We start from the raw sequence: 27,548 nt of genomic DNA, 5'->3' as shown, positions 1-27,548 counted from the left end.
CGCTACAATGAACAATGATCTCCATTTAAGTTTTCATAGATCCACCAAAACGTGGACCGAGTAAAATTGTCCACATTACATACTTTTACATATTCCAATATTGTGTCTAAAGTATTGTCAACATTTTTACTGAAATAACTTTTAAATTAATTTTTATACTACTGGTTCCATATAAACATATAGTAAAGTGTATACCTGCGTCTTCCATATTTGTTACGCAACACGAGCGCCATCATTCCCGCGGTGGCAGTTTTCTTCGCGTTCCGCAGATACTTCGATGTCGACTGATGGCTGCTCGAGTTTGTTATTTCCTCCCATTCGTACAATTCACGGTATCGACAAAAAGTTGGCAGTACACGTTTGGTCTCGCGAAAGTATCCGATCGCTTATAAGTAATTCTCCTTTTCGTCTCACGTTCAAAATGGCTGCGGCCTGTACATTTCGTAACAAACGAGATTTCTTTACAAAATTCGTTATTTGCATGCAATTCTCTATGAACCGTTTTTTAAAAATAGTAACGAGGGTACGCTAATGCGAATGTGGGAAAGAAAATTGAGAAAGTGTGTCGCATCGCGATACCCAAAAACGCCCACCGCTTATTCCTTATTGGATTATTGGGCACCATCTCTGCCAATTGCGCGATAATTTTAGAAGATTTCCGATAACGCGCGAGCGCGTCATTGCGAACTATTTATTTTTGAATATTTATTTTCGTATTGCCCACGCGCGTGACGCGCGGATTGTCTTGCGCGTTAGGCAAACAGCGATACTTAAAATCCAATCCAATTCAGATTAACGATCTCTATAGTTCGCGACGCGATATTTAAGCCTGTACGCACATCCACTGAATTCTCACTCCGTAATCGGCAAATGTTACAATAAAATCGTTTATTTCGATAATTTGTATATTGGCATCAAAAGTCACAGTCTATAATGCGTTACATATATCCACAGTAATGTCCGATGAGAAACTGTGAAGCAGGGTGGACCTATGTTGTGTTTTTAAATAATCGAAATGATCGCGAGACGATGAATCCTCGATGCAAACGGTTATAGAAATGACGCGGTGTTTGAGCGCGCGATGTTCGCGTGTTACCCGCTGCATCTTACAACAGATATGTATGATCGACCTCTCTAAAAGAAAGAAGACGATTGACCAAAGGTGCTTGCGTATAAAAGAAGAAGCTAACAGCTAAATGCTATAATTGTACCGCAAAAGAGACTTATACCACGTACAAATCGATGAACGAAAGGTTCCACACTTAATTACAGACACGTTGTACTCCATTCTGCAACTAAATACGGTGTCTCTGCTAAGACGACATATGTGCGCAATAAACTTCGATTATAAAGACGTTTTGATTCTCCCTTAAATGTTACAGTTAAATGTGTACAGACGGTTTTATTGCCCGTTGCGAAATTTCATTTGGACGTAACGAAAACCACACTCATACACGTCAGCCAAGGGGAAGTGACACTCTCCGCGCGAAACTTCCGTGTTTATTTCCTACCGCTACTGTTCGTCGCGCAACCATCGGCTCCTGAATATGCTACAGTCAAAACAAAATCAACCGGACGTGTGACCTCTGTTATTGTAGCAGCAACTAGTTTCCACGAGTAAGCGACAGATGGCGGGCGGTGGGCGGGGCAAAACGACGGTGGTAGGGGTGGCCAATCAGCGACCTCGAACGGCCAGTTGATTTCGTTCAGACTACGCTTTTGTTCGATCGTCTACGAGTTACAACGGAGTTCAAACTTACAAACAGTGGAGACTCGTTATGCGCTCAATTCTCAGCCACGAATAAATCAATAGAATCTACGATTCGAATAGTTCCTGTTGTTCGTTAAACTCAATAAACAGTATTATCAAACGTTCATTGCTGCCACATGTTATTGTTCTGCCTACACTGTATCGGTGTGCCTCGTGACTATGGTCGATGGATTCGCGTAATCGATGATCGGTAAACAAGGAATAAATATATTCGCCTCTGCTGCTCGATTTATCCGGCAATGATTTAATTCGTAAAGGTTCGTTGCCTCCACTTATCGGTTTCTGAAATGTTACCAACGCTATCGTTCTCGAATAACGTCACACATCTGTCATGAATATCTTTCGTTGATTATATTTTCAAAAATTTAATCAAAACACGAGACAGTGGTTTTTTTTATAGCATTTTTGTCGCGCCAGAGTGTCTCCAGGCGCGGGATTTCTTTAACAATATCGTTCGGAAGATGATATCTCATGTCTTTCGTAACATTCACTGGCACACCGCAGACACGCGTGTCTTCAGTATTAAAAATTATAGCTATGTATGTCTGAGTATTATACGGATCCAAGGATGCACACGATAAATAACAAAAGAAAAGAGAAAAAAAATATGTCGCATCGTTGATCCGCGATTACGAAACGGCGCAACGTCGCCCATGCTCCTTGCCCTCCTAAGCTACGCGTGTACGGTTGTACTTTAGCATGGTTTCCTGTTTGCGGTTTACAATTAATTAAATATCTAATAAATATAATAACAACGGCTTACAGTATCTCAACTGTCAACTAATTACATGCATACATAAATATAATTATTCTATACGCTATACGACGCTACTCTACCGTATATTTCTATGTACAATTGTTATATATATATATAGTGCTTTGTTACTCTCTCATTCTCGTCCCGATAAAACCTCTGCCGCGGTGATGCGCCCGACAAAGCTCTAAAGGAAGAAAAAATTGTCCGTTATGAACGAAATTTTTCTCCACCCCCCAACGAGTCTCGCGAGTCCCAACGAGTGTTTTCAAAGTCTCCAGGAGAGTTAAAATAATGGTGTCCCTATGAGCTGAGCTTCCGCTTTGAAGAAGAGAAAAGAAGAGCTTCCGGCAATACGAGAAACACGGTGTCAGGAAAAAGTATGCGAAAGTGAAATTTCCCCCCCGGGTGTTCATTCCACGAAAACAAGAAATAGAGATTTGCATCCTTGTGACTAGAGTTATGATGTTTTGCATAGCATCGGCGATTGATTATCCCTCCGCGAGACTCTTTTCTCTTTCTCTGAAGCACAGTGGCGCGCCACAGGAAGCGTGGAGAACGAACGATCGATTAATTCCCGTGGCTACTCGTGAGGAACCGCGAGGCGAGATGTTTCCCTTTTCAAATAACTTCTCAATCATTCACAGAATGTTTCCATTGTCTTCAAAAATATATATAATTCCATGGATAAAATATTTGTCCCTCTACAGTTGAGCTCTGTTCGATACCCTAAAACTAAATAGTCTTGTACACGTTGTAACGTTAGAACGTCTCCGATTCGAGGCTCGGTACAGCGTCTACAAAAGGGAAAAGTGTTAAAAGGAGACGAGCGAATTGACAATAAACGAACATCGATTCGTAACTGTTGAGTCTGCCGTGGCCCGGTACCCTCCCCCGTCTTCCTGTCACGATATAAGTTCACTGTGCCAGTAACAATAGGAACTAGATTTAAGTTTACAATTAAACCCCCTCGAAGGCGTATGCACGCGACTCGACAGCTAATGCAAAGTAAAAGCTCGTGACAATTTAACCTGGATTCGTCCGAGTCGTCATTACGTTAAAATACAAACATGCTTTAAACAATGTTTCGCTTATATAAAAAAAAGAAAGAAAGAAAGAAATGTGTTCTCCTTTTAATTATGTTCAACGTTTGCTAAAACGCAACGGCCACACGTGAATGGTTGGTACAGAGACGCGTGTGTCATTCGGTCGTGGGTAAAGTCACGAAACCCTCAAAGAAATTCACGCGTTCACGCTCGATTCATTCTCATCCATGAACAGACGTTCCTTTAAAAAGTTTCCACCTCCGTTTCTCTTGAAATCAATTCTCCTTATGCGCGTTGCAGCGAGGGCGCGCTCTTACTGGTACGATATCTGCCTGAACATGCTACTGATCTCCTCCATGGTCTTGTTCTTCGTCTCGGGCACCTTCTTGTAGATGAAGAAGACGAAGAACGCCTGCAGCACGGCGAATATTATGAACACGTACGCGCCCAGCGCCTCTTGCAGGGGCAGGAAGCCGATGCTGACGATGAAGTTCGCTGTCCAGTTGACAGCGATGGCGACGGACGTCGCCGCGGGCCTCGCGGACTGGTTGAACAGCTCGGACACCAGGAACCAGGGGATGCTACCTGGCCCGGTGGCGAACAACACCACGAACATGATCACCAGCACGATCGAGAAGTAGGCTGCCGTGCTGGAATTGTCCTGGAAGAAGGGAAAGACGTCGCGTTACGAGTTTGCCTACAGTGCGCTATAAAATTTCCTTAGATCCGGAGGCCTCTGTATCGAGGATGCGGTGAAGCGAGCCAGTATTGCCGACCACTTATAATCAATTGACCTAGACTTGTAACGAACTGAATGGAAGTGGCGAAGCGATGCTTCGGAAGTTTCAAGGGTTTCTGGAGTGGACATGAATGGCGATAAGGCAGGGCAGAGGTTGTTAATCTTTCTTATGGAACTGTTTCGTAGCGCGGCTGGGCAATAGCACTGTGGCTTCTTGTCTGTACTCGCGATAGAACTTTTCGCCTAGAAAGGGGACACTTACAGCGAACGCAAGGCAGATAGCCAGCAAAGCAGTGTCAATGAACATCCCCGTGAAGCCGATCATCAGCAGCTGTTTCCTTCCAGCCTTCTCGACGAGTATCAGCGAGATGAATGTCATGATGACGTTCATCGCCCCGACGCCCATCGTCGCGTTCTGAGCGGCGTTCTTGTCTAGCTTCGCCATCATGAAGATCTTCGTCGAGAAGAACATCACGGCGTTTATACCGGACAGCTGTTGTGCGAACATCACCATGATGGCGATGATCAACGGGATCCTGAGCGTTGAATTCACGAACAGCTCTTTCAGAGTGACCTTTGGCACCAGCCTCACTGACTCATACTCCGCCCTCATTTCGTCCATCTCGTCGTGAACTTCGATCGTGCCGCGGAGCCAGGACAAAGCTGCAACAACAATAAAGCTTGTCACCGATAAACGTTTCGCTCCAAATAATACAAATGTGACCGTCGGCTCGTTACGATCAATCGAGGGAAACGTCACCCAGCCTCGATATTGGAGAATACCGATTAATACGCGCTTTGTCTTTCTGTGATATATTGCTGCTTCGGTATATAGAGGGTGTTTTCCTCTGTTTTAAAATCAGAATAATGTATAATAATCTTTGCTGATAACATGATCTCAAATTCTTATTGACCCTGAGAAGGTCAGGATCTTAGAAACAGTTAATAAGCAGTTCTATATCCTCATCCAGTACTTCGAAATACTGAACCCTATTATATAGGTATAGTATAGTATATACATATATATATATATACACATACATACATACACACACACACACACACACAACACCCAACCAACCAACCAAGCCTTCTTCTTTTCTATCATCCACCCAGCGGAAGAATGTCAAGAACTAATCACCCCCCTATTATTAAAATGTCCATAAAACAGCAAAGAGACAACGATAAGAGCACTACGAACGCGATTAACAATGAAGCAATCCTAGCAATCCCGGAAAAAAACGGAGACGGGCCCACTGGGATTCGAACACGCGATCTTCGAAGGGTACCACCAAATTAGTCAGCCTGCGCCTTAACCACCTACGCCAAAACCGACCTTGCCTCTTCCACTGTCCTATTTGCTCTTTTAAGGGTAACGCACCACTTCCATAGAATTAATTGCTAAATAATTAAAACACATACCTCTCTGGGCCTCCATGTCCTTGCCCCTGCTGAGCAGCAGGTACTTGGGGCTCTCGGGGCACAGCGGAAGCGTGGCGACTTGGAAGATCGCTGGCACGATCGTGAGGCACAGGAGCAACGGCCACTGCTCGGCCGTGCCCAATATTTGCTCTAACCCGAGGATCTGCGATACCAGAATAGACATGGTGATGACTAACTGATAAACCGTACCGACGGCCCCGCGTAGATGAATCGGCGATATTTCGGAGAGATACATCGGCGCCAGGCCGGCGTTCAAGCCGGCGTTGATGCCGATCAGGAACCGGCCGATGATAATCATCTCGTAGCTCTTCGCCGACTTCGCGCTGCCCTCGAAGATGACTGTGAGGAGTACCAGGATGTTGTTCAGTAACAGGCCACCCTTTCTGCCGAAACGATCGGCTACAGAGCCCACCAGAGAGCCGCCGATCATCCCGCCCACGCAGAATATCGACACCGCGATCGACCATATCATCGTCACCTCTCCTTGTGTCGGCGGCTGACCGGTGCGGTTCGTTTTCAGGTTACTGATCCAGTCCTCGATAAGCTGCGACACAACGTTGGTTAATAACAATAGTGACAAGTGTTATCATCTGGAATAAGTCCTTGCATGGCGGATGCGGGGTACAGTTTGACCCAGAGGATACTACTCGCGTTACTTAGGGGCCGTCCTTAAATTACGTAAGGGTAATTTTAGCGATTTCGTACTCCCTCCCTCCCCCAGTATAAGAATTCGTAAGCAGTTGATATTGCAACTCTCTCCTTACGTAATATTCTTTACATTTAATTTTTTCAGTTATTAAAATTCTGTTAAAGGTTTATATAATTCATTTAAATCGGTTTCGTGAAATTTAAACTAAAACAACTTTTCTGGAACATTAATGATAGAATTTGTATTTATTGAAAATTAGGTTGAAAAATATTACGTAAAACGCTATATGACTCCCCTCCACCCTCTGTAAGAAAACGTAAGAAATCACGACTCCCCCCCCCAAAGCTTTACGTAATTTAAGGACGACCCCTTACAGGCGGAACCACATATTTGGCATTCGGCGATTACTGAATATGGAATTGATTTTTTTCTTTTAAACTAGTTCCATTTCCTATTTAATACGGCGGGTCACCAATGACCCAGTAACTCGGAACGCGTTAGACTAATAATAACGTTCACAGCAATCAGATATCAAGGCGCCACCTATGACACGCAGGAACGCGGCTTTAGGTACTCAAAGTAACCAACGCCAATTGGACTGTCCTCGGCTGCATTGTGCCTTGGGTAAGGTGGTAATTGGTAAGGTTGAATTTAGTATTTAAAAGCAACGTACACACGTTTAAGCTCGCATGATAACTGCCAAAATTAGCGTTACGTAAGCGAGCCATTTAACGATATTGCTTACTGCATCAACAGAGTGCATGTTACAGCAGCTAGGAGAGGGTGGAGCCTTTTTCAGATGCTGATTTGCAACGTGCAAATGCAGAGAGAACGACCAACGACGCAATTATCAGCCAATTATCGTCCGATTAACGTCGACCGATTAATCCCGGATCGGTAAAAAAAATTCCGTTACGCGTACGCCTCGTTAGCGAAGTAGTCGGTAATCTAGATCGCGATAGGGGGCACAATGCAAAAAAGTCGAATCGCGAATCGGTGGAAAGAGGTTAGAGGAAAATGCTGACTACTGTGTCTTGCGAAATACCTGCTGAGGTGCATTAACGACACCAGTGTTGTACCCATGCTGGAAGGATGATCCGAGCGCAGCAGCCGCGATGGCGAACGCTAATCGCCCGTTTAGACCCTGCAACACAGAGAATTAATTCTTAGTTAAACACATCTTTATTGAACGGGACACCACGCGCGAACTCACACTTCTGGAAGCACCGTGGTAACCTACGTTCAACTGTACGCATACGCATCCTTTAATCGTCCAGTCGCATCGGCACCGAACTTACCGACGCACCTCCGTATCGGTATGAAAATTCACAGATAGTTCGTATCGCGCATAGAGTATAAATGACAAATTGGAATCTAATGAAAACAAGTTTATCGCTACAAGTTATCCTTCCAATAACCTTCTTCCATTTTGAATATTCATTCAGTATGGAATGGCATGTAGCGCGTATAGATAAAAATTTAAACAAGACGATCGGATGATGTTTCGATGTATTCGAAGAAATGGTTTCCGAGGGAATCCTTCGTTTCGCAAGATTCCACGCGTTTCTTTTTGGAAACACTGCCTTCAACCGAGGCAGAGTAAACACTTGTACTTTATTCTATGCCCACTGCCGTTCATAAACAGTAGGATACCCGTTGTATTTGCAGAAAATGTGATATTTGGTAGAGATGGAATACTCTTCACTGCTTCTAATGTAAAATACCGAATAAAGTGAAATCTGCTGGAGTTCTTCGATGAAGCTTCAACGTTTGTCACAATTACTTCATACAGTGTAGGTGGTGTCCTGATACTTTGGAACGGCAGTGTATATAACGAAAGGAGGGTTAGCGTGTGTCTTACCGCTCTCCTGAAACACGGTAACTCGATGTCGATCGCTTTCAGAGTCATCGAAGTGCTCTGTTTCATTCCCTGACTCCAGAGGGATCGCACCAACAGAATGCTTGGGAAATGGAACGTTTGGCGCGGACTGTCTTATGTAAAGTAAGTTGCTCCGGTGTTTTCAAACACGTGTCAAAGACTACTCTGTGGGTCGGTACCCCCGCCACGCATTTTTATACCGCTCCAGCCCACCGGCGCGCACACGTACGCGCTGCAGACGATACGTCGCACCCATACACGTGCGAAAACCGGCGGCCAGTGCTTCTCAAAGCGTCCCCTCCTTTAAAGTGCTTCCGATGATTTCATTCGATTATGGTTAGGCTTGTTAACAGTGGTTGCGCTGCAGCCCCGACATTTATTTTAATACTGCAATTCCGTTGTGCTTCCCCGATAGAGTAATAAATAATTAACAATAAAAAAAATCGGACACTCGGGGTTAGATTAAAATGAATATATTTTGGAAACTTTGTGATGCTCATGGAGAATTTTGCAGATGTTCGCGAACCGAATATTAACTATGTGAAGGACGGCTATTATCTAGTTTAAGGTAAATGCACAATGCAGAGTGGTTCAAGTTTAAACAGTTCATATTCCATTTTGCGAACTTTCTAGAAGCTTTCGTGAATGTGGTGTTGGATAGCAGACTCAGCCTAATGCTAGGGGGAAATTGTAGAGGATTTCACGAAATAGATAAAAGTCGTTTGCAACTGGGGATTTGGAGAGATATTTTTTAACAGAGTGTAGGGTAATGCTGTCGAACGTAAGCTCTGGAGCTTAGGGAGCTTAAACAGCTCAGATAGCTTTTCTCACTCTAACAGGTACTCGAGACCATTTATTTGGCAATGAATGCTATCGGAAATATTCTATGCACAGGTGTCTTTAACACTGTAAAGCAAACTGTACATAATTCTGCAAGAAAATCTTTCATTGCAAATTACTGCAACCAATGTCTGCATTGAGAACCACTGCGCCGTGCCAAGCATTTTCAAAGCAGACTCTCTCCGAGCCATGTACAAGAGAATTCCATGGGAATCATTGAATCGCATGTATCGTGACTTTTGGACCGCCCTGTATATCGTATAAATAATTCACGGTTTAAGCTAGACGGAAAGTCAAAGCTAACCGCGGACAGTTGCACAGAGAACCTCTACGAGGAGCGCCGATAAAAAAAATACGACTCTCACGCGATCTTTGATTTTTCATGAATATGCACATTATGAAACGTTATTAGGAACGTCCTGTATCCATGCGGGGATCATTGCCACAGCTGGCTTCTAGTGCTCCCCCTCGGCGCGGTCTTTCACCGAACTGCTAACTCCTCGGAGTCTAGCCAAGATTTCGTCGCGGACCGTCCGAAAATCCAACGCCGCGGCTGACAAGAACAAGCCAACTTTTCCTACCGAAAGAGCAAAAAGTAGCGGTCAATGTTCTCGTCACTTCTTACGATAACATCTTCCCTATATGGTAAAAGAATGCAACCAATCGCCGATCGAATTCTCCGAAAGCATGAAAAGATATTGAGGCAGATCGCTGGAGATACTACATTCCTCTACTAATCCTCTAATCTGTTTCTCGCTATTCAAGGTCAACCAGCGCTATCTGTTTCCGAATCAACGAACATAAACCGTACGCCAATAAGATCGCGAGATCGTGTGACAAGTCGTCGAACCCCCTCGATAGTTTCGGCGCAGAATAGAAGGATTCCTTTGTTATCGACGATCGTAAAACTTTACGTCGGGAGGCTCGAATTCGAGTTAATCATCCAGACGATCTGCGGTTCGTTAAACGCGTTATCGAGGCGCGAAAGTCGGGCAATCTTCCCTCCGATCCGAGTGAAACGCGCCCGAGGATTAATTTCAAGAACACGACACCGACCAGCCACGATGATACCGAGGAAATCGCTTCGTAAGCGAGTTTCGGGCGGCCGCTGGCATTGTGCGTCCAGACGCACGCGCGCGCGTGGGCACAAGGCTGTAGCTTCGAAAGCATGTACACGGTGTACGGATCGAGGAGGAACAGTGTCAGCAGTACCGGTGCCGGTGGCCGTGGTGGCAATTACGAAATTCCATTTCGCCGCGTGACGTCGGAGCGCCAATTCTGGAACGGGAGACGTTACGGTGCGGTGGGACAGTGAAATTTTCCCGCTCTCCGCTGTGGTCGGGCGCCGATTGGCGGAGAAAGAGGCGTGCCATGCACCGACTGCACTGATTGGCCAGCGGTGGCGAGCCCCTCGTAACGAGCCCCGTGGCGAGCCTTCGGCGTCCTAATTATAGCTACGAGACACCACACACGGGCACGTGAAGATTTTATTGAATTGTTTCGAGGCGCGTTAAGCGGCATCGATTGAGTCCACGATTCGGGGAAGTTCGCTTCGAACGGCGCGGAATTCTACGTCGTGGATTCTTCGTCTTCGATTTGGAATAATAGTAATAATAAATAAGTAGTAATAATAATGATAATAAAATTTCTCAGCGACACCAAAGCCAGAAGAATATAGCTTGACTAATATTAGTCCGCTGTACATATTCAAACCACCGAGCTGAGCTCGTGAAAAACTTAATAATAATCGTGAACACTTTCGGAGGCGAACTTTACAGAACATCATCCGAAATGTAGAGTTAAGGCGGGTTCACACATTAGCCGCTAATTTTGGGATGGTGTAAGTTCAGTTTTTTCTTGTTCATAGGGCATTTCTACGAAAACTTAACCTCACTTTGAAACCATAACCACAAAGTTATCGATTTTCCGGAAGATGGACCTACACCACTTTCAAAATAAACGGATCATACATCAGTGCCGTGGCGGTTGGGTGGTAAGAAATATCGCTTTCTGTTTTGGAACGAAGCAGTGCACATTTGTACGTGACAGTTACTGGCATTGAAATGAAGAGACTATTGACACTGTCGGCACTGAACTGACGTCGGGGAACTGATATATGTATGTGAATCCGCCTTTATGTAGGATAATCTTGAGCTTCGTATGCATTTGTATAGCGGTTTTCACGGGAAATGTTTTGAATTGTAGATATGTTATTACACTGAACTTGTACTTTTCTTTTGGAAGTATTACTGTATCACGGTTACTAAATGATGTAGAGTAAAGATGCATTACTAAATGTGGGATAATCGCGTGCGTGGCAGTAGACGTGTTAAGCTTGTCAGTTACAGTACCTAGAAGGGTTTACAGCAGTGGTTCCCAACCAGTGGGTCGTGAAATATTTTTTGGGGGGTCGCAACGGTTTTTCTTTATTTTTTAAATAATATTATGTTAGAATTATATTTTGAAATATCCTTTTTAATGTTTTTTACCTTATTAAATTTAATTTCTATGGGGTAGGGTTCCAGGTTATTTGAATATTATAAAAGGGGATCGCGACTGAAAAAAGGTTGGGAAATACTGGTTTACAGCTTTGAGGTTTCGCAAGAAGAAGACGTCTGGAAACCTTACCTCCTCCCAAAAAATTCCAAATTTCAAAACTGTGAACTTTGGAACTCCCGCAGCTTTCACAAATCCCTTCAAGCTACTGTACTTGCTATTATTTTGCTAAATTAGTGCATGTATGCATTGAACCTGCGCGCGTGCGCAGCGAGGCAATGGGCGGAGCGGTGGGGGTAGCAGAGCACTACGACAGAGGTTGAGCGGCCAATTGATTTTGTTCCTACTGTACACACTTCATATCGCAGAAACACGCGACAGTATCAATATCAATAACACGAATCTCAGTTCCATTATCTTGATTACTCTCCACACAAGGGTCAAGAGGAAGCACTTACAACAAGATGAAATTTTTTTTAGTCAAGTGATGGGAAATTTGAAAGTGGAGCTGGCATAAGAGTCAACAAAAACAATAGACGAATCTATTTTTAGAAACTAAATTTTAATCTACTCGAATTTAAGCGCCAGACTCTTATGTGTTTCGTTTCGAGACAAGCACTGCCCAACGGAGATAACAGAGCAGGACTGACTCCGAAATTTCCGTTCTGATATTCTCAAATAAAAATAGCTCCGAATGACACGTATCAGTTGTTTCGATTCTAAACCGGTTCATTCGAAAAAAAAAAACAGACTTTCTTTCCTCGCGATACAAAACAGACCTTGGAGGATTTTTCGAATAGTTTGAATTTCTTCGAGTTCCTCGAAGCACTTTGAAACACAATGGCCGGAGATGGCGGGCCGCGCATGCGCGCGTAATGGCGTTTAAAAATCCCATTACGGTCCTTGAAATTGCGAAAGCGAAATTCCAACATGATGCACGTTGTTTTTTCTACCGTGAGCACCGTTCGATCTTTATTTACGTTTAGTTAATATGCATGATATTAAAAAGTACTGCGTGTTTGCATTACTTATCAGTTTGCGTCATCTCTGGTATAATGGACAGAATACCAATCATGGTTCTCAACTGGAGCGTCGTATATATGAATATCGTTACTTCGATTAGTACAAACTAGGTACCCCCAACTAGGTAAAATCTGGCGCTAAGAGAAGGCACCCCCAACTAGGCGAAACTAGGAGCAAAATACCCCCTGTAATTGTGAGTTGCATTAAGTATTTATAAGTCTCAATAAAAACACATAAACATTGAAGAGTTGCTAATACGTGAAGTTGTAAAACACACTTCTGTATACGTAAGTGATAAAAAAAAGTGATTTATAGCTTAAGGGTGAGAGCTCGAAGGTGGAAAGGTTGAGGATAGCAGTTTATCGCGTTGAATTTCTATCGTCATTGGAATAGTCGCCTAGTTTTTCAATTTCCAATGACAATATTTTTCCAAGTACTGATATGTAACGCAGGAAAGTTCTGCTTTGCTATTTCCACTTTTCAAGGAAACGTTCGTTTCAATCAGAGTTGGGCGGCATTAACTAAATAAGAAATTATTTAAACAACGGATCGAATGAAAGTTACTTCAACTTCAGATTACTTGACGAATAGAGTTAATTTTTTTTTCATTCAACAATAATGTTTTTTTAATTCGTTATGCGAAATTTTTATTCGAATACAATTTTTGCCCAACTCTGGTTTCAATAGATAAAAAAAAAATCGATCGTTTTCATGAATTCTAGTACTTACAGTTCAAATTGTAAATTTGTTTATCGAAGGGGAAGTTTTCCAACTTCGAAGTGATTATTTACTGACTTGGGGGGATATAAATGAAAGCAGTTTGGTTTATCAATTATCGTAAGAAGCATTCATCTTTACGAATGCCGCGGATGTGGCGTAATATTTACTAATGTTTTTCCCCTAGCAGATATACGTCGTTAAGGAGCGTTGTTCTTTTTATAATATAATAATTGGTTGTCGAAGAATTTGGTTAATTCATAATGGTCGCGTATCACTGCCTTATTTAATAAACATATTGTTAAGTTGAAGTTAGGTGACTGAGTTTATTATAACCAAAGAAATATTAAAAGTTGACACTTATAGCAGCCAAACGGAACTGACATGTGTGAATCCGCCTTTAAGCGGAAGATACGTGCACTAGTTGCTGGGGAGAGCTCAATGCTACGGCAAGCCCCTTTAAAACGAAGATCTATTTATAAATATGACGATAACCCTAAAATCTTCAAAACATAACCTTCAATTAACCCTACGGTTAATATAGGCGTATGCATATATTCGCTACGTGAAATCTGAATCTGAATGTTGGGGTGGCTAATCGAATCATAAGTTTAAGTGGAGATCGGATTAAGCGGAACTCGGTTTATCGAGACTCCACTGCGAACAGCAGTAAGTGATTTGCGCTAATAATTGTTTTCCTACATTTTCGGACATTAACTGATAGGTATAACAATAATGACATATTAAAAAATTCAGTGGAAGATATTATTATAATTATATTATTATTATTATTGTGAAGATTAGAGGGGTAAGGAAATGCCACAATTCTACGATTATTATTATAATTTTCAAAGTACATTCTCACTGGAATATTGTAAATAACAAATTTCCCTCCCCCCTACTTTTCACTTTTGGAAGTTACTACTTCCGTTTCAATGATTATTCCCAGTTATCAAACTTGCACATGGCCCAACGCGATGGATGGACTAAATTTTTAATCGAATAAATGCTTGTTTCTATGCCTGTCTGGCGGAGATCAGTTGGATAGCAGTGGAGACATGGGATTTTAAAAATAGGGAGCGAACGTTCGGTCACTCTCCGCTTTAAGTCCAGAAAAAAAAGATGGCGGATGGGACCTTGGCCCAGTGTGGATGCTCAGCACAGCTTTAAATTAATGCCATCTTCGTTTATCAATTCCCTTTCACCTACGAGCGGGGAATTTTGCTAGCAGCGAGTTGCGAAACGATTCGGAACGTAAACCGCAGATATCGGTTGAGAAATGTTATTGAATTTTAAATTCGTCAGCGAGTGTTATTTGTCGAGGTGAGGTGGATCCTCTTAACGACTGACGTCGATGGATATTTTCTGCTTGAGAAATACAGTTGGTACTTATGAAGAGCAGCATGTGACGCGAGAATTTTGTCAGCCAATGACATTGACGGCGTTCCTGGAATATTACTAACAAATACGAACCTCCATCGCGATTTTAAAACGAGAAGACAAGCAACGCGTTGGTTAAGCTTCGAGCATGGGCGTACGTGTTTCTCGTCAATTTTACGAGCCCCGATCGGCTAAAAAAAAGCGCGACAGGTCAAATAAGTCAACCACTCAAGTATCGAAAAGTTGCAGGCTTGAAAATGATTTTTTTTTTAAGCGAACTTTTCGAGATCGAAAGCTTGGTTAGCTCTATATTTACTATAATTTTTTAATTGCATTTATCTTCGGTTGAAAAGCTGAGAATTTATTGTGCGTCAATGAAGCAAAATTCTGCAATATTATGTAACACATTTGTTGTAATTCGAGAATTTCGTTTTCGAGAAATTTTCATGGATGATAGGAGAACTTTCATTTCTGCACTTTGAATACAAAGAGCACTTTGAAAATTATCGTCAAATTACAGGAAAATTTTTTTTTTTAAAATCATTGTTAGTTTACCCAGTATTGACATAGGCGACATGACTTTTGGGCCACCCAGTATATTCGAGATGAGCGCTTCCGCGTTTCGAAACTCCCCTAGACGTTGCTTCGGACGTTCGAATCGAGTGTTAGCGTTTAGACGCTAATAACATTCGTACAGGTGCCCAGGAATAAGTACAATAGCCGATTTCGAAGAATGCCACTACGTCTCTATACAAGGGGGTTACGAAACACTTTGATCCTCCATCGCTTGCTTCTATAAAACTCGAATGTTGCGAAGGGGACTCTTTGCCATCGACTAAATTCCGAGGGTATCCTCGATTCGAAGGGAATTTTAGATTTGAAGAGAATTCTAGATCTCAACGGAATTTTAGGTTTCAAGAGAAATCTAGATCTCAACGGGATTAGGTTTCAAGAGAAATCTAGATCCCAGGGGAATTCTAGATGTTAAGGAAATTCTAGATCTCAAGAAAATTTTAGATCCTACGGGAATTCTAGATATCAAGAAAATTTTAGATCCTACGGGAATTCTAGATTCCAAGAACAATTTTGGATTCCACGGGAATTCTAGATTTCAAAAAAAAAATCTGAAACCCAAGTGAATTCTGAATTATAATCCCTCACCCTTTGACTTTTCCACAGCTTGAACGCTCGAAGTTAACTTAAATCATAGGTAGAAAGAATATCAATGGATGGCCACAGGACTACGATTTCAAAGGAACAGGTGCTAAAGACCACCCACCCATTCAGAGAACCGAAAATCCCATGTCACATTTCCCACAAAGTACGCGACGAGCCCGCCAAAACCGAAATGCCAAAATTCCTGACCTTTGAGGAACCTACGTATCAATCCACGCAGAGCATCTCATTTTTCATCTCACTACTATACTTTTCCACAGTACCTAAAGTATATCTCATCATACCTTTAAGTAACACATACCTCAATTTTCTGTTACACAAACCAATAATCAATTATTCCCCTCAGCGTTCTAGCCATAACACAAACACTCCTTACTTCCCAACTAAACTGTTCCCTACTCGAAATTCACGCGTTACATTATCTCCCCAACATCTACTCTGCCACAACATATCCCTCGTACCTCAGCGAAGAACTCTTTATTTACACCAGAGCCAAGCAGACGACAATAACAGAAACCCCAAGCCCCGACGACCTCCAAAAGTCAACCGCTTCGGCACCGTCCGAACAATCACAAGCTAACGCTGACTCTGAATGAATACGTAAATTCAATTACCTGCAACCACGACTGACTCATGGCGATTCGGTAAAGGTCCTGTCGGTCACTGTACAAAAAGGGAACTTCGTTGCTGTGCACACGCGACGGTACATCCAACGAGGGATCGAACGGAAGAGGAGAAGCACTCGGATCGAATCGCACGTTTCACGGTCGCGTTTCTCAGCCTACTGAGACGACATTCGGTGCCGAGAGCGGGCGAAAGCCGATTTTCGAAACCAGTATCATATCTGTGCCTCCTCCCCCCCCCCCCCCTCCCCCCCCCCCTACGCACCGAACCAGCTCTCCAGGCTGGCTGCGGCCCCACCGCAGCGGATCCCATTGGGCGAACACAAACAACGGGGCGAACGCAACCTCTCACCCAGGTCAGGCATTTCTCTTTGGGACGGGAACTGTCGTGAAAAAAAGGAGTCGCGAGTCGCGCGCAGCGGAGGACCGTTTTGTTCGTCACGGAGGCACGGCGTAGCCTCGTTGCAGCCGCCCTTTCTCTCCGCCAAGCTTTCTACAAAGCGCGAAAGGAAGTACTGCAGACCCCCGTGCAACGCGGGAGATGTGTATGCTTCGCTTATACTCAATTGAAGGGGAATTTTTTGGAGAAAATGGCAAATCCCTGTTTATTGCAATGTTTTTAAATTTATTTGCTGTGCTATTTAGAGGGGTCTACTGTAATTCGAATAATTATTTTTGCATGCAAGTGAGCTGATGCAATACTAAGAGATCGCCATGTTAGAAATTATAGTTAATTGTAGGGGAATTTTTTTGGAGAAAATGGCAAATCCCTGATTATTGCAATGTTTTTAAATTTACCTACTGTGCTATTTAGGGGGTCTACTGTAATTCGAATAATTATTTTTGCATGCAAGTGAGCTGATGCAATACTAAGAGATCGCCATGTTAGAAATTATAGTTAATTGTAGGGGAATTTTTTTGGAGAAAATGGCAAATCCCTGTTTATTGCAATGTTTTCAAATTTATCTACTGTGCTATTTAGGGGGTCTACTGTAATTCGAATAATTATTTTTGCATGCAAGTGAGCTGATGCAATACTCGGAGATCATTATGTCAAAAAGTATACCCTAACTGTACTGTAGTTATTAAAAGAATAGGAACCCTCATTTATTGCTACACTTTGAAGTTTACAGCCCTGCGTACAAATTTACATCTAACCGCGAAAAGTATATTTTATCACCCTAACAAATTATTCAATTCTCTCTCCTAATCACCAGATTTCATCCCAAAACCCCTTCCTCGGTATATAAACCGGAAATTGTGGCCTGCCCGAGTAAATTAGCGCGTCCGACGAACGCGAAAACCACGTATCCCGTAATTTCGAACGGAAACGGTATTCCCCTCCGTTCAAAGATCGAATGACTTAGCCGATAGGTATCACAAAATTCTACTGAAAAGTAGAAAGTGCGTCGGCGCGTCATGCGATGAGTAATCGCTTTCAGAATCTAAAAGTTCGACCGATACGACAGCAGATAAAGCGAACAGGCGTTGACTTGTTGGTAGAACTGACCGAGCCCATTATTGCATCTTTGAAAATCAACTAAATTCTTCAAACATGAATTAAAATTCATAAAAAATTAATTTTAAAATCTTTAAAAATTAATTTTAAAATCTTTAAAAATTAATTTTAAAATCTTTAAAAATTAATTTTAAAATCTTTAAAAATTAATTTTAAAATCTTTAAAAATTAATTTTAAAATCTTTAAAAATTAATTTTAAAATCTTTAAAAATTAATTTTAAAATCTTTAAAAATTAATTTTAAAATCTTTAAAAATTAATTTTAAAATCTTTAAAAATTAATTTTAAAATCTTTAAAAATTAATTTTAAAATCTTTAAAAATTAATTTTAAAATCTTTAAAAATTAATTTTAAAATCTTTAAAAATTAATTAAAATTCTTTAAAAATTAATTAAAATTCTTTAACAATTAATTATAATCCTTAAAGAATGAATTAAAATTGTCCCAAAATTATTTTTCCCAAGAGCAATTAAAATTCTTTCAAAATTATTCCTTACAAATTAATGAAAGCGATTGCTTTCCAAATTTTCCACACTAGGTTATTAAAAATCTGTATTCTGCGATAGCTTCAAATTTTATTACCTCTTCTACTGTGTTACACTGAACTTTAAGTTACCAATTATTTTTAATTCGTGAAATTAGGAATACTGTAGGTACTTGGCTAAGTAGTTTCTGCGAGCGATCCAGCGAAGCGTTCGGAATGAAATGTGTCGCGGTTTCGCGCCCGCAGTGGCCGCAGCAGCGACGAATATCGTCGTAACGAACACTACCATCGCGGTTTCTCGGGCTCGTCCTTGCGTCCGCGACTATTTATCCGCGTCTCCATTTCATCTCGAGACACTGGTCCCCTGCACGAGTTTGGATTTCATCCATCCCACGTTAAGAGGATAGTACCATTAATCTGAAAAGTGTCGTTGCAACAACCATAACCTGCATAATGGGATATTAGTTACTCCGCGTGCATTCGCGCTTAATCTGCCGCTCTCACGTGAGCGTGACTTAACGCGTTCGATCTGTTATCGCGCAATAAAGCCCGCATCACGTTTATCGCTGATAAAACTTTACGGCTGATAATGACCTCTGTCCCATTGACAAAATGCAATTAACGGAGTTCCCGAGAGCAAATGGAGATTTGGAACAGTCGCGTGTTACGTAACACCTAAGTTGATCCGCGCGTGGCAGATGTCGGGTCCATTTTGACCCATGGAAAAATTCCCTACTTAAATTCAATGGCGCAATCCGGATTTAGTCTCGGGGGAGGGAGTTGAACGGATAAAAATATTTTTAATGCAAATTCAATAAGATTCGTCAGGTGATTTTAAACATTTATTTAAAGATTAAAATCCAACTTTCTTTTCCTTTCACGAAGCCCCTTCTTTAGAGGGGGAGAGGGGTGCCAGAGCCCCTTGTACCCCCTCTATTTGCGCCGCGTTACTTACGAGTAATCTTCAAGAATTCAAGAATTTTAGTTTCTACCAATTTCAAGCTCTACATTAAAATTTGTTCCAAAAATCTTCCGAGGAAAGTCACCGAGATCAAAATGCACCCCCCTAGCTTTCGCGCAGGGGTGAAACAGTGGCGCGCACCTGAGTAATTAAAAAAAAAATATTTCCAAGCAAACCATCCGCTTTTATTAATCTGATTTGTTTTGTTTCTTTAAACGTTTGATCTAGAGTGGAGGCAGGAAAAAATCTTCCACGGTGCTGAGTGTAGGCTTATCTTCGACATCGCGAGTCGCCTCGAACAAGGATGCAAAACCGGACGCAGCCAGTTACCGGCGATGCTCGACGCGTCGTTCTCTAATTTTGCAATTAAGAATATTGAAGCGGAGCACGCTCATCATCGTAACCTGGGCAGATCTCTTAAACGACGCATTATACCTTGTTCCTCGAGCCGGCGGTTACGAAAGGTAACCGATACTAGGCAGCCGCGCGATCAATTCTTCGCCGAGACGAACAGACTCGCGGGAATAATATTTATAGCGACGCAGCCTCTTTCGCGGTGATCGTTTCCTGCGCGGGAAAAGATATTTTTTTCTCTTAAAAAACGTCCCACGGGCCACCAGGGCCTCATTATTATGAAGACTATAGCGCGACTACTATTTTCCTGTAATTAAACATCCTGGTCTACTACTTTCTGAAAATCTGCTGAAAATTCTTTGAAAATCTGCTTCAAGGTCAAAAATGGGAATATGCCGTTTTGGTAAATCGCTCTTGAGCTACTCGCCGACCGCGCGTTTAATCCGTCCCACTGTTGGGAGATAATTTTGGAGATAGTCGAAACGGGGTTCGTTGGAGTGGGCGTGATTTTGTTATCACTCGTCCCAAGAGGAAGTTCTATGAACTCGCTAAACTTGACACGGGACGTGAGAGGAAGAAATATGCTCCATTTGTAATGGACTGATCCCTGTCGAGTAAACACTTCCGAGAGAAACTTTTTCTTGTTTTTGGGACCCGCTGTCGGTTTAAGTTTCCTATCACTTAGGGTCACCTGCCCAGTGAATGAACACTCAAGTAGGCGTTGCAATATCGGTAAATCGGATTACCGGTGAATCGCGAGAAATACCCTCAAATTCTTACCGGTAATTCGCGAACTTTTTACCGGTAATTCGATAAATCACGTGCAGCAATATAGCGCACATATGCGTTCATTAATTCCGTCGACATCTACTGCGTTATCAGTGAAAGAATACTTCAATTACTAACAAAAACGATAACCGAAGTATCTCACGAAGAACCAGTTCTGATCCAAAAAGAAAACTAAAAATCTGAATCGAGTCGTTAAAAAAAATGCACGTATTTTCAAGTAGAAAAAGTAAGGAGAAAATATATGTATTACAAATGGCATATGATTTCTTAATGACTACCCAAGTGACTGGGTTATTTTGTAAAAAAATTAGGTCGCTAAATTTCTGATTTACAATTTGGGCAGTTTCAATTCTTCGGATATAAATTTACCTGATTTTTAATTTGCATAGTTTCAATTCTTAACAAATACAGAGTTCTACTTCTCAATTTGGACAGTTTCAATTCTTCGGACATAAAGTTCTGATTTACAATTTGGACAGTTTCAATTCTTCGGATGTAAATTTCTGATTTTTAATTTGGACAGTTTCAATTCTTCGGATATATAATTCTACTTTTTAATTCGCACAGTTTCAGTGGTATACACAGTTCTACTTTTCAAATCGAGACAGCTCCAATTTTCCAATCGCACGGTTCGATCTCCCAATTCAAACACCCCCGACTCCTACGTCACCGAATTCCAATTTCCCTTTATAGCTCCTCTGAAGGCACACCGAGCAACAGTGAATGTTTCACACGAAACAAACTTAACCCTTAACTGGTATCCTGGGCTCAGTCGTGACCCCAAGCACGCAAGGTTCGCTGCAAAATATTTGGTTGTCTAAGTTTGTAAACTGAATTTCTAAATAATTTCACCATAATAGTTTAACTTTCTACGTATCTATTATTTTATACATTACCTACGAACAAAATAGGTATTCATAGAGGTTGATCTTATGTCGACTTTACGAATTTCTGTGTCCTTTTTTATTTGGGGTCTGCCACGACCCCAAGATAACAGTTACGTTTGAAAAGACAGTATACCCTAGTAGCATTTCTGGTTGGCCCACAGTATCCCCAAGTTGGGAATTAGTTGGCCATCAAAATCCCAACAATAAATGTTACTAGGGTACCAGTTAAGGGTTAAAATCACCTCAAACAATGCAAACACCTCCGAACCTCGTATCATCACAGCCAGTCCCTTCAATTATCAAATCTCGTTAAAATTCTACTTGCACCACTAATACCATATCAACGAAAAAAAAATCATCACGATTTATCCCCAATGTCAACTTTCGCGTGACACCGAACCTCGCCGAATTAAATCGAATAAAAAGGTCTCCAAAGGTACCGGATTATCCTTACCCCCCTCCCGCATAATGGGAAGTCAAACGTCGGTGCAATTAAACCTAATTGCCTGTCAATTTTCAGCGCAGCCGCTCGTTACGAGCAATTATTGCTAATTGGAGCAACGTACCCGGCGGAATGTAAAGCCACGAAAAATTTGCACGCGTCGTTTCGATAACGCGCGGGACGAGGGTGGGGGGTAGGGCGCGCAAGATAAGGGGCTGAGAAGCGTAGAGACGTGACCTTTGCCCATCGATCCGTGTCAAACTTCGTCGCGTCACGCAGACAGGCCTACACGATCTGTTTTTTATCATCGGACTTTCGACACGGCCGAAAATGGAACTCTAGCGATTAGGTTCGCTCGGGAGGTCTTAAGAGGCGGGGGAGGACGGTGGAATCATGAGAAATTGAATGTAGAAAATTCGGGGGGTTAGGGAGAGGCGAAGGGAAAGATAAGGAAAGTGGAGAGGAAGGGGGCAAGGTCGAGGAATTCTGTGAGTACCACTGGGGTGTTATTAGGGTCTGAAATTACTCCGCGAGGGGTGGAAATGGGGAGAGTGAAGAAAGGGGAGGGAAGTGGTAAGGAAAATAGAGAATAGCGAGGAAGGATAGGGAAGTTTTCTAAGCGAGTACCATTAGGTCCTGGAGTTTTATTGCTTTGTAATGGGCAGAAGAGAAGGGGTGGATTGGCGAGAAATTGGAAGGGGAAGAACGTAGAAACTGCGAAGAGTAAAGAAAGGAGGGGTGACTATTAAGAATAATACAGAAAGAATGAGGGAGCAATTAAAAAATTCGTGAATCGATATCAACAGGCCCTAAAGTTGTTCTCAGCAACGTGTAACTTGAATTTATCGTTTGTATGTACTCACCGGCTGTTTATCCTCCGTGGTAGACTGCATGTAAAAAAGAAAGCAAACAAGTGGAGAGGGGGATAAGAGAAGCAGCGTCGAGAATGTTTGGCATTGAATTTTTTTGGGAAAAATTTCGTTACCTTCGGCGCTGGAGTCAAAGCTGTCGGCGTCATAGCCTGCTCCTGAATCTCGTTGCTTGACTAAAGTGGAATTGTTAAGCGTTAGGGGGTTAGAAGGTCGACAGTGTTCGTTAGTTTCGTTTATTAGACGGTACCTTGTCCTTTTCTGACGCCATCGTGAGGCTGCTTGCAAAAAGAAACACCAAACAGTTATGCTCTGTTTATTATTGCATCTTAACATTCGAAATCTGCTCGCTCCTGACTCCCCCCCAAAAAAATCACAGGATAAACTCGATTCATGTTCAATTTTTAACGTGAACACTTTAAAGTCTGTGCGCTTCACTTTAATCGGTACGAGCCGTGCGGGGACCGCCTAAGGGCGTTCGCCGAGTGTGCTTAACAGATAGAAGCAGACGATTTCCGCACGCGACTGAGCGTTTGAAACCTCAGCTCTCAAAGTGGTAGAGAAATATTATCCTAAATCCTATGTTTCTGGAGGGTGCTCAAAATCGGATTACCATGTTCAAAACTTGAGAAATAAATACTTGGAATCCTTTACAAAAATTTTATTTTTTAAAAAAAAAAAGGACAACTCGTGGACCAGATCCTCCACATCTCAATTTTTCGTCATACTCTGCTCACACATTTTAACTCTTTGCGGTCGAAGTCTAAGATATCTTTGTGAATGCAAATATTTTCTCTTAGAGACTCACTTCTCAGACAAAATTAAAGAATTTTAAGATTTAAGAATTTTAAGAATTAAAGAATATATTTTCTATATATTTATAAATCTTAAAATGACGACCATAGATCGATTATCTCATCTTCGATCCAAAGGCTGCTTTCTATATGGATGCACTATGCAACGAAATCGAAAATTCACCGCGAATAGTCGTGCTCCGATGTGACAGACAGCTCCACGGCGCTGGACCATCCATGGAAGCGTGATTGGCACACGCATGATCCATATACGAATTGACTGGACAGACTGGTCGCGCGGATCAGCTTGCAACCGTGACGAAACTGCCGAGCAGCCTACCTACGCAACCCTGCACTCGATCCTAGTTCTGATCGACCGAGGTGCCACGGGCAACGAGTAGAAACCGATACGCCTACTGGTGCTCTCTTGAGAACGAGTTTAATAAATCCTGCGATATTTTCAATCATTTCTACGTTATAAACAACTGCGGGGGTTTAATTCCTAGCTAGCATCTATCTTTCACTGGATCCTTAACAATAATTCTGTACATGGTATGTAATCTACAGATACTGTGGAGTAAAAAAGATCATTAACAACAATAATAATAATAATTTAATATTCATATTTGTACATGATGTAATAGCTACGTCAACCTTCGGTTAGAAGACACTGGGTCAAAATTGACCCACCCTAACTACTACCTACACCTGAGTGATTTGCAATTAATTTTTAAAGCAGATCAAAATTTTACATCTCGACAGGATCAAAAATTAATATGAAAAGCTTATTTTGAGATGTGCGTGAAAGAAGTGATGGGTCAAAATGGATCCTACACGACTCAGTGCCGTCTTAACATAGAGGTGGAAGATGCAGCCGCCTCAGGGCCCCGGAGTTCAGGGGGCCCCTGAAAAATTGGAAAATTAAAAAAAAAATAGGTTCGTAAAAGCCAGAAAAGAATTGGAAATGGGCCCTACAACTGTGGCGGAAAGAAAATAACGAATAGATACACTGAATTTAGATTTTAAAATGGGGCCCATTTATCGTGGAATGCACCCCACGTTTAATCTTATTTATTTAATTAATTTAATACTTATTCACTTCGCGCGTTAGTGCGGTATTTTTGATTTCGTTTAATTTAGAATAATTTAGGGGGCCCCATATGCAGCCGCCTCAGGGCCCCCGAAAACGATAAGACGGCACTGATGGGACTTTCGAGACTATTTCTTATGAATATTGAAAGTGAACGGGGTGTAGTTAGAATTTTGTGATTCAGGGTGTACTTTTAACTGGGAGACTTTGTGCAATGATAAATATTGATTCTACAAGAGGACGGCTACTTATGAACGTTACTGTACGTATAATGGTCTTTCAGCAATCACGCGTGATTATGATGCAACACAATTGGTGAACAAAGGGAGACAGATTACATTTATTTATTCTATAGTTTAAACGCGCTTCGGTAGTACCGGATCCCACGCTAGTTCATTGTTGTAATTACGTTGTAAGAGATATACAGGGTGTCCGAGAAATAGGTGGTCAAATTTTGGGGATGATCGTGCTCGACTAATATTTATATTATCCTACATAACATCGTTACATTTCTATATTAGTACAGAACACAGAGAAAGATAAGAATAGATCACCCATTGTATTTTGTGCACCTTGCAGGGATAGCCATGAACTAGTTTCGGGGTTGGCGATCTAGTATCGGGGTAAACACCTCGCACGGACTGCTTTGCCTCTCTCAACTCTCATAAGCTTCGCTATGGACCGATATACATACATACAGTGTCCGACATCGGGCGAGAGTATGAGAGTAGACTTTTAAACCTTAATAACTAAACAACGGAGCCTCCACCGCAATTTGGCTACTCGTGGTTTTCGTCTTATTTAGCCGCAAAGAATCACTCTGTAAATTTACTACGCGAACAACGTAACGTATTCGAGAATTTAGGAAAACTAATTCATTTCATTCTGACCACCCACTTTTGGAACATCTTGTATTCAATCGGGCGGCGATTGTAAAGGCCGCAGGGGTTATCAATGGGACGGTCCGAGCTCGCGTGTATATAAATTCGGTATAAACAATCTCCGGCTTAATCAATACCAAGAAAACAATATTGTTAAGTATTACACACGGGGTCGTGATCCGTGATTATTCGGTGTATCACTGCTGGTCGGATAGATTAAATTAATCGCCAGAGTGGCAGTCATTAATGACATCTTCCGACAGCACCATCAAGATGTTTTCTTCACGGATTATTTAATACGACATGGCATCTATCTTTACCATTCTTTTTTTAAAACGGGCCCCTCGAGGTGAAGTATCATCAGGCCTGCAAGATATTATTTTTACATACACTACCAAATTCGCGGCATCCACTAAGAATAGATACTGGCCTAACCCACCAGAACGATCGAAGCACTAATTAGTACTTAGCGATAAGATCTCAGTGATGTTTCCATCAACATTCTACCACATAACACAACTCACCCGAATATTCACGAATCGCACAGAAACCATTCCATCTTCTCTCAAAAGTCTTGACTCAAAACCACGCCAAATACACGCTGAGTATCAATTCCTATAAACGTAACCTAGAAACCCATAACCTTACTTTATCCCTAGGTGCGCACACTGAGCGGTGAATTCCCCATAACCCACGCGGTCCCAATTCCCCATGTCTAGAACGCACGAGCGCGCCCCAGCGCCCGTTTATCTACTCTCCCAAGTAGAATACCTGACCTTCCCCTCTATCCGCAACGATTATATACCGCGCGTCCAATACCGACGATTACAGGCCACTCGTCAGCCGTTCCGCAACACCGTCTATCCGCGCGGAAAGGTAATAACCGTTTCAGCGGACATTTACGCGAAAACGCGTATGATTCACTGGAATCTTACGGACAGAAGCGGTGGACTCTGGCGGAGAGTCGATGGAAAAAGGTTCAGAGGAGGACGCAAGTGTGCGCGCGTATTCACGTGTGTACTTACTGTGGATGACGTAGCGGAAGGAAACGCGCGGGCTCGACTATTCCGTTAAGCGAGAGAGTTCGATCCTCGTGCGCTTATACCCCACTGATAAATGCACGGACGACGACCGAGATCCCGCGGCTGGGATTTTCGAGCGCAGGCGCGAAAATTTACCACCTTCTTTCCACCCTCCGTTGCAACCCCGTACCTAGGATTGCTTCATCCACCCACCCCGCGTGCCACGGATCAATTTGTATCCCGCGGGAACGATTACGATCCGGATGACGAAAGGAGTGTGGCCTTTTTCGAAAAGGCCCCACTTGCTGCTTGGGATATGTTAGTAATGACAAGAGCACTGTTGCAGAAGGTGAATTAGAATGTTATAGAGAAAGATATATGTAAGAAAAATTGAAATTATGCTTGCAGAACTTTTAGGTTATATTAACCCTTTATACGTAGCTCGTGCGGGAAACGCTCATAGGCGTTCAATGGGTATTGTGGAGATACGAGACTGGAAGATTTCCGCACACCACGTACGCCATAAGTCTCAGTCTACGTATATATTCAAAGGATTAACCTAACCTGAACTATTCACTCTATAGGCAGCACTGGAAGGTTGAAAACCAGTTGCAGTAGCCCTTGTTATATTACCCAGCGCGTGCCAACTTCTGGTCACTATGCCCGGTTTATCGAACTCAAGTATTCTTTGGGAAAGATCGATTTTGTGTGAAGATTTATTGCATTCGAGGGTACAGTTGGAGTTAGATTCGAGGAGATACAACTTAATGTACATTTGAAAATTGATTTCACTTTTCTTACGAAACACATTCTAAAGTTAAGTGTGTTTCGCAATTCTTATAATCACGAAGATTCCATTGCCTCGCGTTTTTTATACACCCCCCACTAGAAATTCAAGCTGAAAATGACCTTTGCCCTTA

General features: G+C 42.2%; 1 protein-coding gene across 5 annotated transcripts in view; it reads right to left on the bottom strand.

Annotated features, from left to right (window-relative positions):
• Positions 1–868: 868 nt before the first annotated feature.
• The window catches only part of LOC143378992 (solute carrier family 2, facilitated glucose transporter member 1), a 45,486-nt gene continuing 18,806 nt past the window's right edge, over positions 869–27,548 (bottom strand). For 2 of the 5 annotated variants that reach the window (XM_076831213.1, XM_076831214.1), the window contains exons 3-6: positions 7,448–7,546; positions 5,733–6,297; positions 4,573–4,973; positions 869–4,232 (exon numbers count right to left, since the gene is read on the bottom strand). In XM_076831213.1, coding sequence (XP_076687328.1) covers positions 3,885–4,232; positions 4,573–4,973; positions 5,733–6,297; positions 7,448–7,546 — 1,413 coding nt within the window. In that variant the 3' untranslated portion in view covers positions 869–3,884. Of the gene's footprint in view, positions 4,233–4,572; positions 4,974–5,732; positions 6,298–7,447; positions 7,547–8,263; positions 8,469–16,527; positions 16,724–22,835; positions 22,860–22,957; positions 23,018–23,091; positions 23,128–27,548 lie in introns of those variants that run through there. The other 3 variants (XM_076831215.1, XM_076831217.1, XM_076831216.1) reach the window with 3 other exon arrangements.

Source organism: Andrena cerasifolii, chromosome 2, assembly GCF_050908995.1.
Source record: "Andrena cerasifolii isolate SP2316 chromosome 2, iyAndCera1_principal, whole genome shotgun sequence".
Lineage (NCBI taxonomy): Eukaryota > Metazoa > Arthropoda > Insecta > Hymenoptera > Andrenidae > Andrena > Andrena cerasifolii.
Note: the sequence above shows the minus strand (reverse complement) of the source record. Positions and strands in the feature narration are given on the sequence as shown.